Below are 13284 nucleotides of genomic sequence, written 5' to 3'. Positions count from 1 at the left end.
GCCAATGCATTGTTAAAGGATCAGCGTGTCATGTAATATTCCCATATAAACTTTAACATCCAATTAAAAAATATTTGTATAGTAAAATTCGCTAATTCACAAGATCAATAGATCCTTTATTAGACCGCTTTGTCGAGTTAAATGCATCCTTACGGAGGTGTCGAAATGCTGAATCAATTCATTCACTTCCAACAGCCCTTAATAGGAGCAGCGTCATAGAGGGCAGAGCGTTGCGTTATTTAAAGGTGACGTTAACGAGTAGCAAATGATTAAGTAGCTGCATTGGTTTCTTTTTATGCCAATAGGGATTTCGCCTAGGGCGTCAAATTGGCTAGAAACGGCCCTGAATACACAGCAGCAGATTCTGTGTGGGCCTGGTTTTTAGCCATACTTCGCATTGTCAGAGACTGATGCTTTCACCTGTCCTTGTATGTGTGTGAGGGGGTAGTCGGAAACCTCCGGAGGTAATTGAGAGAGGCCTGAGAGTGAAATCGGAGCCCGTTATGGAGACAGACCCAGTTCCTGTTGTGTTTGGTCTCAGGTTCGGTTTGATTATGTGAACAGCAAGAACATGTCTCTGTTCCTAATCCCCATCTCTACATCCCCTCTTCCATTCTCTTTCTAGTTACCTGGAGAAGAGCAGCTGCACCATGTCCACCAGCGTGTGCTCAGCTGACTTTCTCAGCAGCTCTGTGATGAGAAAAGAGCAAAACCAGAGAGAAAGAAAAGGAAATGTTAGTCCCGAGGACAAGAGCAGCACCTCGGGGGCTCAGAGACTAGACTCTGTTTGGTCAGGATTAGAGCAGAGGTTTATCACAATCCTGAGAGCACAGGAGGCAGATTCACATATTGAAAAGTTCAAGGAATGCGCAACATTTAGATTTTATACAAAGCGCGCTTAAAGTATAAATTTTTCCCTGGAAATCAAACTTATGATCTTGGCATTGCAAGAGCCATGCTCTACCAGCTGAGATGGTGCAGAAAAGTGAAAAGCACAAAGAAATTCAAGGAAGACTTTTTTTATTTTTTATATAGTTTTCACTTAATTTCACTTACCACTTAATCTCATTTCAAAGCATATTCGGAAACAGGACTGCATGATCTCACAAACAGACTCATTGGTCAGATGGGCTCCAACTGGAGTCAGCAGCAAAGTCCTTAAAACCTGGAAATAATAACAGTAATAACAATGATGAAAAAAAAAATCTTGTACTGAAGCCACTTATTCGGATTCTTATTCAGAGTTTTAATACGGTGTAATATTATTTTATAAGTACAAATATTATTTGTTATATATACACTAATGCTTAAAAGTCTGGGGTCAATAAGATTTTTTGAAAGAAAGTAAGACTTATTCGCAGTGGTGGAAAGAGTACTGAAAAAATATACTCAAGTAAAAGTACCATTACCTTCCAAAAATGTAGTGTGAGTAGAGTAAAAGTACTTGTCCAAAAAACTACTCGAGTAAGAGTAAAAAAGTAGCCTATTTAAAAGTACTCATGAGTATTGAGTAGTGAGCACTGAGCTGTGGATTCTACCCCCCTCATAATAAACGCTGTACACCGCAATTGACACATTTTAAAAACTTTGTACATTCTGTAATTCACATTATCTTATTTGTCATAAAGAATGAAGAGTATCTATCATCCAGCAGTTTTAATTTTGACTGCCAACTCTTTAAAATACATCAAAACAGCACGGAAACAAATAACTAAACTTGATAATTTATGTTACAATTTTAACATAAATGCACATTGAGCTAGAAGGACGGCAAATTCATGCCATACCTTTTACACATTTACTCAAATCGTTATGCTGATAATACAATTTGTAAGGAAAAATGCATTAAATAGCGAGGTATTTCTGGGGGAAAAGGAACACACACACACGTATGTCTCTTTGCTGAGCCGTGGCGGTCTCGGTGAATCAGCAGCATCCACAACTGAATGGAACAAAAAGTGTTGAACTTGAAAATTGTTTATGCGCGAGCGCACTTTCTATATGAAGGCGGATTGTATAAAATGGATTTTTTTTTAAAAAAACGTTTATTAACGAGCTGCAGTTTTATTACATCACGCGCTGGCACAGATGCAGTATATTGCCACGGGTCATCAATAAGGTGCAGATTTGGTCCTCAATTTGTGTTTCCAACACACTTTTTCACAGCATGCATCACGCGCTCAAACTCATCAAAAGTCAACAAGTTCCACAAGCAACAACGACTTATCCAAGTGACTGCTGCAGAACGCATGCGAGAGAGAGACGAGGCAGCGCAGGTCGCACGTCTCATAAGCGAATGGGAATTTACCGAACGTGGCACTTGCGGGAGTTAACACTGTATGCAATATCCGCAACCTCACACCAAATTTCAGGCCGTGTAGATAGGCAAGCATATATACAAATCATTTAGTTAGCAGAAATCCGAAACTTACCTTAACATATTAAGTTAGAGGAAGAAGCGACTGAATTGATGCTTGAAGAATGCACTTCCAGCAGCCATGATAAACAGTTGGCGGGTTAAAGTTTTCTATGCACAATTTGATTTGACGAAAGTCACGAGACCTATTTCTCTCTATCCAATCACGCTGATGGATAAAAATAAAATTAAAATAAGCATGTAACGAACACAAACAGGGGGAAATAGCGGAGTAAAAGTACCGATACATCACTTAAAATGTACTCAAGTAAAAGTAAAAGCACACAATTTTTAAACTACTCAAAAAAGTACAATTACTGATAAAAACTACTTAATTACTGTAACGTGAGTATTTGTAATTCGTTACTTCACACCCCTGCTTATTCGGCAAAGGATGCATGAAATTGTTTAACAGTGACAATATAAGACATTTAAAATGTTACAAAAAAAATGTATATTTCAAATTCATTAGAATTTTCTAATTATTAAAAAAACCTGAAAAAAATATCATGATTTTCACAAAAATAATAAGCAGTACAACTGCTTAATATTGTATATCATTATTTTAAAAAAAATCTTACCAACCTCAAACTTTTGAATGGTAGTGTACATGTTTATTTATTTGTTAGTTATTTTTTAATATTTATTTGCTGTTTGATAAGCGTGTTACCTGGAGGATTTTCATCAGCACCACCTCATCACTAGCGGGGTCGGTGCCCACGAATCTCGCATGTGTGACTGCGTCTGCCATATTCTCGATGCCCTCCGCTGCCCCTTCATGATTGGCATCTGTGGAGGACAGGGACGGTAAAATTTAAAAAACTAAGAATATCCTAATATATTCCCCCTCACTCTCTCATTAATGCTCCTGATTCTCAGCCAGATAAGTTGTACGTGGGTCATAATGACAAACCATGGTTATATGATTAATCTTACACAATTAACCTGGTCACCGGTTCAACCCCCACATCGCTATCAACTGACCACGCTCCATGTGACGAGCGTCGAACAGCCATCTGACATCTAATCACCAGATGTGTGTGCTTTTGTGGACGGCCTGGTAAATTGGCTGTCTAGGCAATGATGTTTTGAAACCCAAGCAGGGCCAGATAACAGGCTGGAGCCAGGCTGCTTTTTCTTTCCCATCGCCTCTAAAGAGCATTTCATTAACTAATAAGCACAGGCTGCCAGGGGCTGTGACTGCAGGTAAAGCCTTGACACAAGAGCGCATTCCACTTATTAGCAGACGAGAGAGAGAGAGAGAGAGAGAGAGAGAGAGAGTTTACTCTGAACTCTGAGTGAAACCCACATTGGTATTAAAGGATTAGATTACTTCCGGAATAAAAATGTCCTGATAATTTACTCATCCCCATGTCATCCAAGATGTTCATGTCTTTCTGTCTTCAGTAGCAAAAAAATTAAGGTTTTTGAGGAAAACATTCCAGGACATTTCTCCATATAATGGACTTAAATGGTGGCCAACAAGTTAAAGGTCCAAATTGCCGTTTCAATGCAGCTTCAAAGGGCTCTACACGATCCCAGCCGAGGAATAGGGGTCTTTTCTTGCCAAACGTATATACTTTTTAACCACAAATGCACATCTTACACTAGCTCTGCTATGCGGGTCCACAAATTCACACATTATGCAATCACGTTGGAAAGGTCACACGTTGTTAGTTCTTCGTCTGTGTACTCCGGTTCAAAAAGGTAGGGTAAGGTGAAAAACTCCATCTCATTTTCTCCTCCAACTTCAAAATCGTCCGACAGCGTCGTTTTACCTTTTTTTGTAAAGGGCGTTTGACTTTCTTTGCATGTTTGCTTTGTAAACACTGGGTCGGTACTTCCGCATATGTCATGCGTGACCTTTCCAACATGATTACATAATGTGTGAGGTCTGGCTGGTGTAAATCGAGCTTTTGTGGTTAAAAAGTACATACATTTTTTTTTTTTTTAAGAAAATGACCGATCGTTTTGCTTGATAAAACCCTTATTCCTCGGACGGGATCGTGTAGAGCCCCCTGAAGCTGCATTGAGCTGTTGGTCCCCATTGAAGTCCATTATATGCAGAAAAATCCTGGAATGTTTTCCTCAAAAACCTTAATTTCTTTACATCTTGGATGACACTGGGGTGAGTAAATTATCAGGAAATTATTCTTGAAGTGAACTAATCCTTTAAGGTCTGGAGAAGGGCTTCAAATCACCAAACTCTTTAATAATTGCCCAGTGATTAAACCGGAGGGCAATATATTGGTTGAAGCCAGTAGAAATCTGAAGATCATTTCTACCACTGAGGAGATTGTGTGGTGTTGACTCTCCGTTAAGCCCTGCCCATGTTACTGTTGCTAACACTTTCGAGCTTTACTACAAGAGCCTGCCTGTTTTGTCGCTGTCAAACACAGAGAACTATTAAAGAACAATGTGCATTTAAATTGAATTGCTATATATATATATATATATATATATATATATATATATAAACCCCAAAGACATATTAAAGTATATCAACAGTTCAAAAGTTTTTTTTATATATATACAAATGAATACTTTTATTCAGAAAAAATGCAATAAAATGATCAAAAGTGACAAAGTATAAAGGCATTTACAATGTTACAATTATTATTTTTTTTAATATGTTGTTCTTTTCCACTTTCGATTCATCAAAGAATCCTGAAATAATGCCTCATTGTTTCCACAAAAATATAAAATCACGTCAAATCAGCATATTAGTATGACTTCTGAAGGATCACGTGACACTGAAGACTGGAGTAATGATGCTGAAAATCTGTAGAGGACTGTTATTTTAATTTGTAATAATATTTCACAAAACGACTGTTTTTACTGTATTTAAGTAAATGCAGCTTTGGTGAATATAAATACACATTTACAATATCACATGGCCTACTGTACGGTACCTTATAGCTTATTTGATTACTAGTTATGTGGTATATGACAACACAAATGCTTTGTAAAATCAAAACACTTAAATGTTTTAAACAACAGGATACTACTTTAACAAATTACTGTTTATAGAGGTAAATAACCCACTGATTTGGCACAGTGACTGAACAACTACATTTTGAGTGAAAATCTATGAGTGAACTGAACAGCAATGAAGAGGCGGGCTCACAATAAACACGGGACCCCCTTCCAAACAGCCCATTTCCACGGAAACCAGAGCCACGGTCTATTCAGCACAACATCAGAAGTCATCTAAAATACTAATCCTCACTTGGCACGGTCTACACAGCCAAGCGGGAGAGTCATTGTTGAAATAACTGAAGTCTGGGTGGGGCTGGAGGGTCTTTGTGCATGTGTATGAGAGTATCAAAGAGGTTCAAACAGCTGTCGTGTACTAAAAGGTTAAGTAAAAGTACATTCAGACACCAGAGTGTCCCTTAAGTGAAAGAACTGCTCATCGCAGAAAAGGGAGCCTGCATTAACCCCTAAACCAGGTGTGCATGGGCGCCAATCTGGCAAAAATATAGCATATGTCCAGTGAGGCTTTTTTTCATGGTTGAAGCTAAACGTTGCAGGACATCGGCACTCCAGGACCGATGTTGCCTATCCCTGCTCTATGGGGACCAACACAAAATGTACTAAAGATCACTGCATTCATGTGTCTGGCCAATAGATGGCAGTATTCTGTCTCTGTACAGTACTGTCAAGGCTTTGAGTTGAACAGTCACTCTCCAAAGACACTTTAGTAACCTCACGGGACTAGCAACTCACTTCTGTCCACTGTAGAGAACATTTGGGTTTTGTCAAGACTATGCATGCATCTTACAGAAGACATCCTGGTCTTTTCAGAGAAACCAAAAGTTTAAGGGTTTGGACATGAAAACTTGATTTTTGCATTTTGTCTTGAAAATACACATTTGAGCAAACAATTACTGAATTTTTTTAAAGTTGAGGAGTATAAAAATAGTATAAAAACAAAATAATAAAATTTCAATGTAATAGGAGATATTCTAAGTTACTACTCTTATTATTACAGTTTTGTTGTATTGCACATTTTAATACAATAACACATTAATTCAATATCGTATTAATTAATACAAAACTAAAAATAATTTATAATAATATATTAAATTGAGAACACACATTTTTTCATATATAAATAAAATTAGGACGATGATATATCAACTAAAATAAAAGTTTATGTAATGCATTTCATATCATAGTCCAGCATATATGTGCATACTTAGGTTCAGGTATATTTAGATATTAATGATTTCAGTGTTTAGGGAAATAATATTCAGTGTATTTAGGACAGAGTCCCAATGTATTTAATGAAATTTAAAAAAAAGATTTTCAAACTCTAAATAAATAAATATATGTATTATATATGTATCAACATATTATTAGTCCACACATCAATCATCATTATTATAAATTAATATAAGCATTTATTAATGATGACAATATATATATATATATATATATAATTTATTTTTTTTGCTAGTTCCCAGGAGTATAAAGTTGGTCTTCAGCATCTCATCCACACAAAGCATACAATAAAACCCTATCTGAAACATCTGAAGAGTCAGTGATCAATTACAGTCTATAACCAACATCCAAAGCTAAGAGCCCTGTATCACAACAAGTTGTGAATCAATCAGAGCTGTTACAAGACCTATAGCGTGTGGCTGTACTGTATGTCTACAGAATGCTAATTGGGAGTAATGATAATGTCACTCTTCATGGCAAATCAGTGCAGTCTGAATGAGCATAACCCATCAGTCAGCACACAGCCTCTAAAGGTCATTTAATCACACACTCATACGAGTGCATTAATATGTCACGCTCGTCAGGAGTGCTCACCTGGGATTAGCACAGCTCTGCGCATGTGTGAGAGAGAAGAAAAATAAATGTGTGCGAGAAAGAGGGTTGAAGCTCTGTTGGGAAAAAAAAGGTCTACATTCTGCGTGTTACTCAAAAAACAGCCCGATTGCATGTAGGCTGGCATTGTGTTCTTTCAATTCATACAGTATTTGCCTAACCTGAAAGAATATTAAGCCAATAGCATTTTTTTTTAAATAAGCACACTGAGTTGCTTTAAAAAAAAATTCAATATTTACGGCAGGTGCGTTGCTGCTAGTACTGTATGAAAGCATGACTTAATTTGTACTCTAGGAAATGTAAGCGTGTGATTACTATGCCTTATCCTAGATGAAAAGAGAGACCCGGTTTAGCCATAGCAACCTGAGCTTCCTGACGAGATGCTGGCATCATGGCTGATTAGGAACAATGGTGCATCTGGGGTGACTGGAGCTCTCACGATGTCTGGGATTCATTTATTTCATCTGTGTGTCTGCGTCTATTGCATTCCAATGGAAATCTATACGATTAACTTCCGGTAAAACTGTAAAAGTACAGCTATTTTATGGTCTAATTTATTTATTTACTTTTGTCATTTCTTTCAGTGTCACACATTTACTCATTTGACTAATGACCAAAAATAATAATAGTGTAATAGTGTAGAATCTTAAGTCTTCTTTGGTTTTAAGTCATAACATTGCTTTTGTTTAACATTTTTCTAAACCTTGAAACTATGTTTATTTCCAGGTTTAAAATAGATCTTTATTCCCAGATTCAATGTTCAATGTAGAAAAATTAACTAGACAAAATCTCTACATCACAGAAATCCACTGATTCTGGAACTGTGCTATAATACGTTATGGGTTTGAGCACCTTTAACATTTGTGAAACCATCTTTCAGTTGTGCAAACCATACAGCTGCTTGACAACTGCCGTCATAGTATTTTTCAAAAATTAGAGACGGCTTGTATCTTGAACAGGGTGCTGGTTTCACACTTTGGCGGCATTTGGCCATATTTCCCTAACAAGAAAGAGGACAGTCTGTGCTGATTACAACTGCTGCAAAACAAGCTCTCCTGCGTCAGTGAGAAAATAGTCCACCCATTAGGAACAGTGACTCTGGTCAAGTTACATCAGGACTTCACCACTGAGAAGTGCACTCAGTAAAGTAAAAATGTGTTGTTAACATTGACCAATAAGCTACTCTCTGGAGAGTTTATGATTAATGAGTTAAGGTGTAAAAAACTATATAAATTAAAAAGAATAATAATAATAAACTGAAGACCATTTAAGGGGTTCAAAAATGCATTCTACCTAAAATCCTCACGTTCCAAACAAGATATGCTGTTTGTTACCTTCTTTTTTTCAGAATACTAATTAATAATTATCAATAATTTAATAATTTTGTAATTTTTGGAGTCTGACAGCCCCTGGTCATCATTCATTTTCAATGTATGAAGCAGCTGCTAAAATGTTCTTTAGTGCTTCACAGATGAAGGAAATGCAGACAGGTTTGGAAGGGCAAAATAAAGACTGCTTTTTTATTTTTAGGTGAGCTATTGGTTTCAAGTTACCAATATTTAGGCTAATATGCATTAATATTTATATACACTACTGTAAGTTTGGGGTCTGTAAAATGTTTTTGAGAGAAGTCTCTTATGCTCACCAAGGCTGCATTTATTTGATCAAAAATAGAGAAACAGTAATAATGCAAAACATCACTGCAAATTAAAATAACTGAAACATTTATTATTAATGCTGAAAATGGTTGTGCTGCTTAATATTCTTGTGAAAACCGTGATACATTTTTTCAGGATTATTTGATGAATAGGAAGCTCAAAAGACCAGCATTTATTTGAAATCGAAATCCTTTGTAACAAATATATTTTCAGTCACTTTTGATCAATTCAACGCACCCTTACTGAATAAAAGTTCATTCATTCATTCATTAATTAAATAAATAATATCTCACTGACCCAAACTGTTGAACGGTAGTGTACAGTATATTTAAAATGTGTTCATAATCATGCTTAAGTACATTTGATTTGTTATCTGGTATTCTGGATGAATAAACAACAAGCATCGTTTCATAGGCATAATAAAAACCTACCTATCAGGCCATATGACAAAAACTTGTTGACCGATGTGAGAGCAAGGCCTGTGATTGGTCCAGTTGTGTCCTCTGAGCGGACCACCTCCAGAAAAGGTCTAAGAAACACATTGGGTTCCACATCAGAAAGATCTGGAATGACAAAAGAGAAGTTTTTAGGTCAGAGGAGAGCAATTCAACCTACTGACATAAACACATGACGAATGAGATACTAGTCAGTTACTATTTTCAGCTTGGACAAATTATTCAATCGCTAAGAATCATTTTGTGACATACAGTATACATGAACAATGATTTATGAGAGGTGTGTCACGACTGAAATCACAAACCTGTGTGCATGCATATGCAAAAGATGCAACAGGACAGAAAGGTAGAGCCAGGGAACGAGGAAAGCGAGGGCTGTTTCTTATTCACCTTGGTAGATCTGGGTATCTTATTACAACTCTGTTTCCAAAAGCTCTTGTTTAAAGCAGCTGTGTAGGATGTAGGATTTAGCATTAATGAAAATGACTGAACTGGCTGGGGTGGGAGGACTCTGCTGCGAGCCCGCTGAAGCAACAGCTGCTGGGAAAAATAAAGCCTCTCTCTCATCATTAGAGATGCAACGATACCACTTTTTAGAAACAGAGTAGTACTTTTCTGGTCCTTCCCGCTATTGATAAATGTATTTTTTTTTTAGTAATGCTATAATTCTATTCAAGTAAAGTGAGACTCCCTCATCACAGACATGTTCAGGCTTTTAAGGAAATGTTTATTTGTACATCTCTCAACAAGCACTGTGTTACATTGCATTGCATTATATGTTTTGCCTTCCACAATAAAAACTACAGAGATTTGATCATAAATTTAAATAAGACAAATAAATGGGAGATAAAGCGTGACAACTAACATTTATATACATTTTATGTAAGTAGTCTGCTACACTGTTATGTCACTGATTTATATTATCAGAAATTTTATAATCTATCAAAATTATCTTATTTTTTGATTATCAGCAACTGTAGCAAATTACAAAGTTTTGCTCAGATCGGGCTTCTGAACAAAACTGAAAACTGGGGGGTTTTTTATCGTTCTAGCCATAATAGCATGGTTAATCAAATACTAAAAACACATACGCAAATTAGATTTTGTCTAAAGGTTCGATAAACTGTTGCATATTTTAAAAGAATGTTGATTTTTCTAATGCCAGGCTTTGCAGGGTAAAAAAACAGGTCCACATGAAAAAAGGATCAACTTTGTTTGCACTGATCACAAAGCGTTTTATGCAATGAATTACAGTGAGAATGAACCATCAACATTTATTAAAACAAATACTCAAAATACTAATAAAAATGCTAATACTAGTAAAAATACTCATTTTTTACATTTTTTTTTTTACAGTGAAACCAATAAACCTATAAAACATTAACACCGTATTGAATCCAATACACATACGATCAAAGTATAGTACTTGTACTAAAAGATCATAAGACATGCTTATATTAAGGTCAAAAATTAGATACATTCTGCACAGTGTGTCCCATACAGTAATTTCTGAAGAGAATAGCAGAGACCAAGAAAATAAACGGCCAGTTGCACGAAACAAATTTAGGCCTGGGGCACTGAGTTTATTGATGAGCTTTTATAAGAAATAAGCCGAGTCCACCACACATAAAGCCTTAATCTAACAGAGCCAACAAAACACAGCTGCAGCCTAGGATGCAACATACTTCATTATCTCCGCCGAGCTCTTTATTTGTGGATGGGAAAGCACCCCGGGCCAATCCACCCGGGCGCGAGGAACAGCCCCTCTGAGAACGCCTGAGAGAGGGGGCGAGGGTTACAAAACACAAACCAGGTAAAATAACAATGGAAAAATTAGTGGAGTCACGAAAACCTGCTGCGGGTGTCATAGCAATACTGGGCGGATTAGGGTTCCCCCGAACAGTTACTTTGACGCAAAAAAACAACTCGTGACTTCAAAGCCCGACTCCAGCCTCAGCCAATTTTACAGAGAGCACAAGTATTAGCTTGTGATATCTAATACGCCTGTGGCTTGTTTGGAGATAAAATATAAAATCACTTGAAAATTTCCACACTTCGTCTTATCCATGGCCAGGTTGCTTCTAGACTCGCTTCCAAAAGCAGATCTTCTCTCGCACACTTTCTTTGGGGAACTTGACGTTTTCTTTGAATTCTCAAGGGGGAAAGCTCAGTAATGCGTCGTTCCTGCAGTGAAAACTCTTTGTCGGTGCTGCAGATCTGATAACAAGGGTCTCAAGTGCTTACCACTTAACCAGAGTTCACAAAAAAAGGAAAAAAAATTGTGGATGGCAGAAGAATAACCAAAGTTACTTTGAAATCAAGTCGAAGAAACATTCGCGAAGCTTCGAAAGCACAGGACAAAATAACTCCACTGTTAACAAGTTTCATCAACCCCTGAAACTTTTAAAGGTGGGCTTAGACTATATTACTTTACAGTGGAAGAGGGGGTCTGGAGTGAAGTGGGGGCGATGAAGGGAGTGGGATCACAAATGAATCTGTCAATAGAGGCTAATAAAGTCTTCATCAGAGGCGATCACCCCGTAAGTGCCACCTAGTCTCTCAGAATGGAGAACTCAATTGTGTTGTATTGATCCGGCCGGCCATCGGCGGCCCATTGCTCTGCCTCCCCCCAAGTGCCACAATCTTCTTAAATAAATGCTAAATATGACTCTGTACTTCAGCGCAATCTCTGGGACCATGAAGGGAAATAAAGAAATCGAGGTGGTGGACCATGATGGTGAGACAATCACACAGTAACCAGGGTGACCTCTGTGTGACATTGGCAAAAATAACAAAGGGATTAAAGTCGGTCAGCCATCCATGTAGGTATGTAGGCAAAGGGTTTTGAGTGTCCTTGGAGAACAAGCTCAGAGAATTGAGCAACGGCATGGCACGGTTCCTAACAATCTCCCTTAAGATTCAATTGTGTCTGTACCTAACTAGCAGAGGAACTGTTAGCAAAAACAGAGACTATATATCTCATTTTCATGATATTTACTGCTTCATTATGCACAAATACCCCATTTTCATTGTATTTCGAGTTTTCAGAAAACGTCAAATTTTTCCCATCGCAATGGAAATCATGCAATCATGCATGTCCGTTCTGTTGTGCTGGCTGTAGGTCTAAACTCTGATGAGTGGACTGAGTCTGGTTTAACAGCCGGCCTGTGCAGCAGAGTGTGACTGGTACCTCTGCAAATAGCCCCGGACCCTCGGGCCCCTGGGAGCATCTAGAGGAGATGCGGCCAACACACATGCACATTAATTGGCACTGGTGCAGAAAAGGCTTAAAACTAGGGATATACCGAAATTACGGCCGCCGAAAATTATCGGTAGAAAACGGCATTTTCGTTTTTTGGCCCGAAAGAGAAAAGCGGTCGAAAATATGAGCCAAAAATATATGGCGCGCCACACTACCCGGCAGTGTTAAGCAGTCGCAATTTTGGTTTTCGGCCAAGTGCATCCAGAATTTTCATTTTGGTGCATTCCAGCTTAAAACAGAGCACAGTTTAAGCAGTTGAGGGTCTGAGCGATAAACAGCAGAGCAATGTCGAGAACAGCACTGAGAAAGCACATTAAAACAGTGTTACACTAATTCAAATGCATCCTAAGGAGCAAGGCTTTTAACGTCACCTTAATAATGGTTTAGAATTCAATCAGAATTCAGCCTCAAAACATACATGTCATCCTTCATGTTTTATTGAAGTCGGCATGAAAGGAAAATAAACATTTTCAGTACATGTTATAGATCTTATTGTGAACAATTCACTCGTGCATGTGTTTTCCAATGTTTTGACCCTGTAAATGAATCATAATGCCAATGACAGACTTCTCTCTGGTGACGTATGCAGGACTTTTCCAATCATTTAGCGTGCTTACAGTACGCGTTTCAAGTTGACTCTTGTTCAGTCAGTGT

General features: G+C 37.6%; 1 protein-coding gene across 1 annotated transcript; it reads right to left on the bottom strand.

Moving 5' to 3' along the window:
* Positions 1-518: 518 nt before the first annotated feature.
* LOC107589577 (Golgi-specific brefeldin A-resistance guanine nucleotide exchange factor 1-like) lies at positions 519-13062 on the bottom strand. The gene is made up of 6 exons (XM_016278064.1): positions 13049-13062; positions 12875-12930; positions 9345-9476; positions 3087-3205; positions 1057-1165; positions 519-690 (listed from the first exon to the last, which is right to left on the bottom strand). Exons 1-6 carry the CDS (start codon positions 13060-13062, stop codon positions 626-628), a joined length of 495 nt encoding a protein of 164 aa, XP_016133550.1. The 3' UTR covers positions 519-625.
* Positions 13063-13284: the final 222 nt, after the last annotated feature.

The sequence above is a fragment of the Sinocyclocheilus grahami genome, unplaced genomic scaffold (genome assembly GCF_001515645.1).
Source record: "Sinocyclocheilus grahami isolate Dianchi unplaced genomic scaffold, SAMN03320097.WGS_v1.1 scaffold117.1, whole genome shotgun sequence".
Taxonomy (NCBI): domain Eukaryota; kingdom Metazoa; phylum Chordata; class Actinopteri; order Cypriniformes; family Cyprinidae; genus Sinocyclocheilus; species Sinocyclocheilus grahami.
The sequence above is the reverse complement of the archived record's forward strand: the minus strand, read 5'-3'. Positions and strand labels throughout refer to the sequence as shown.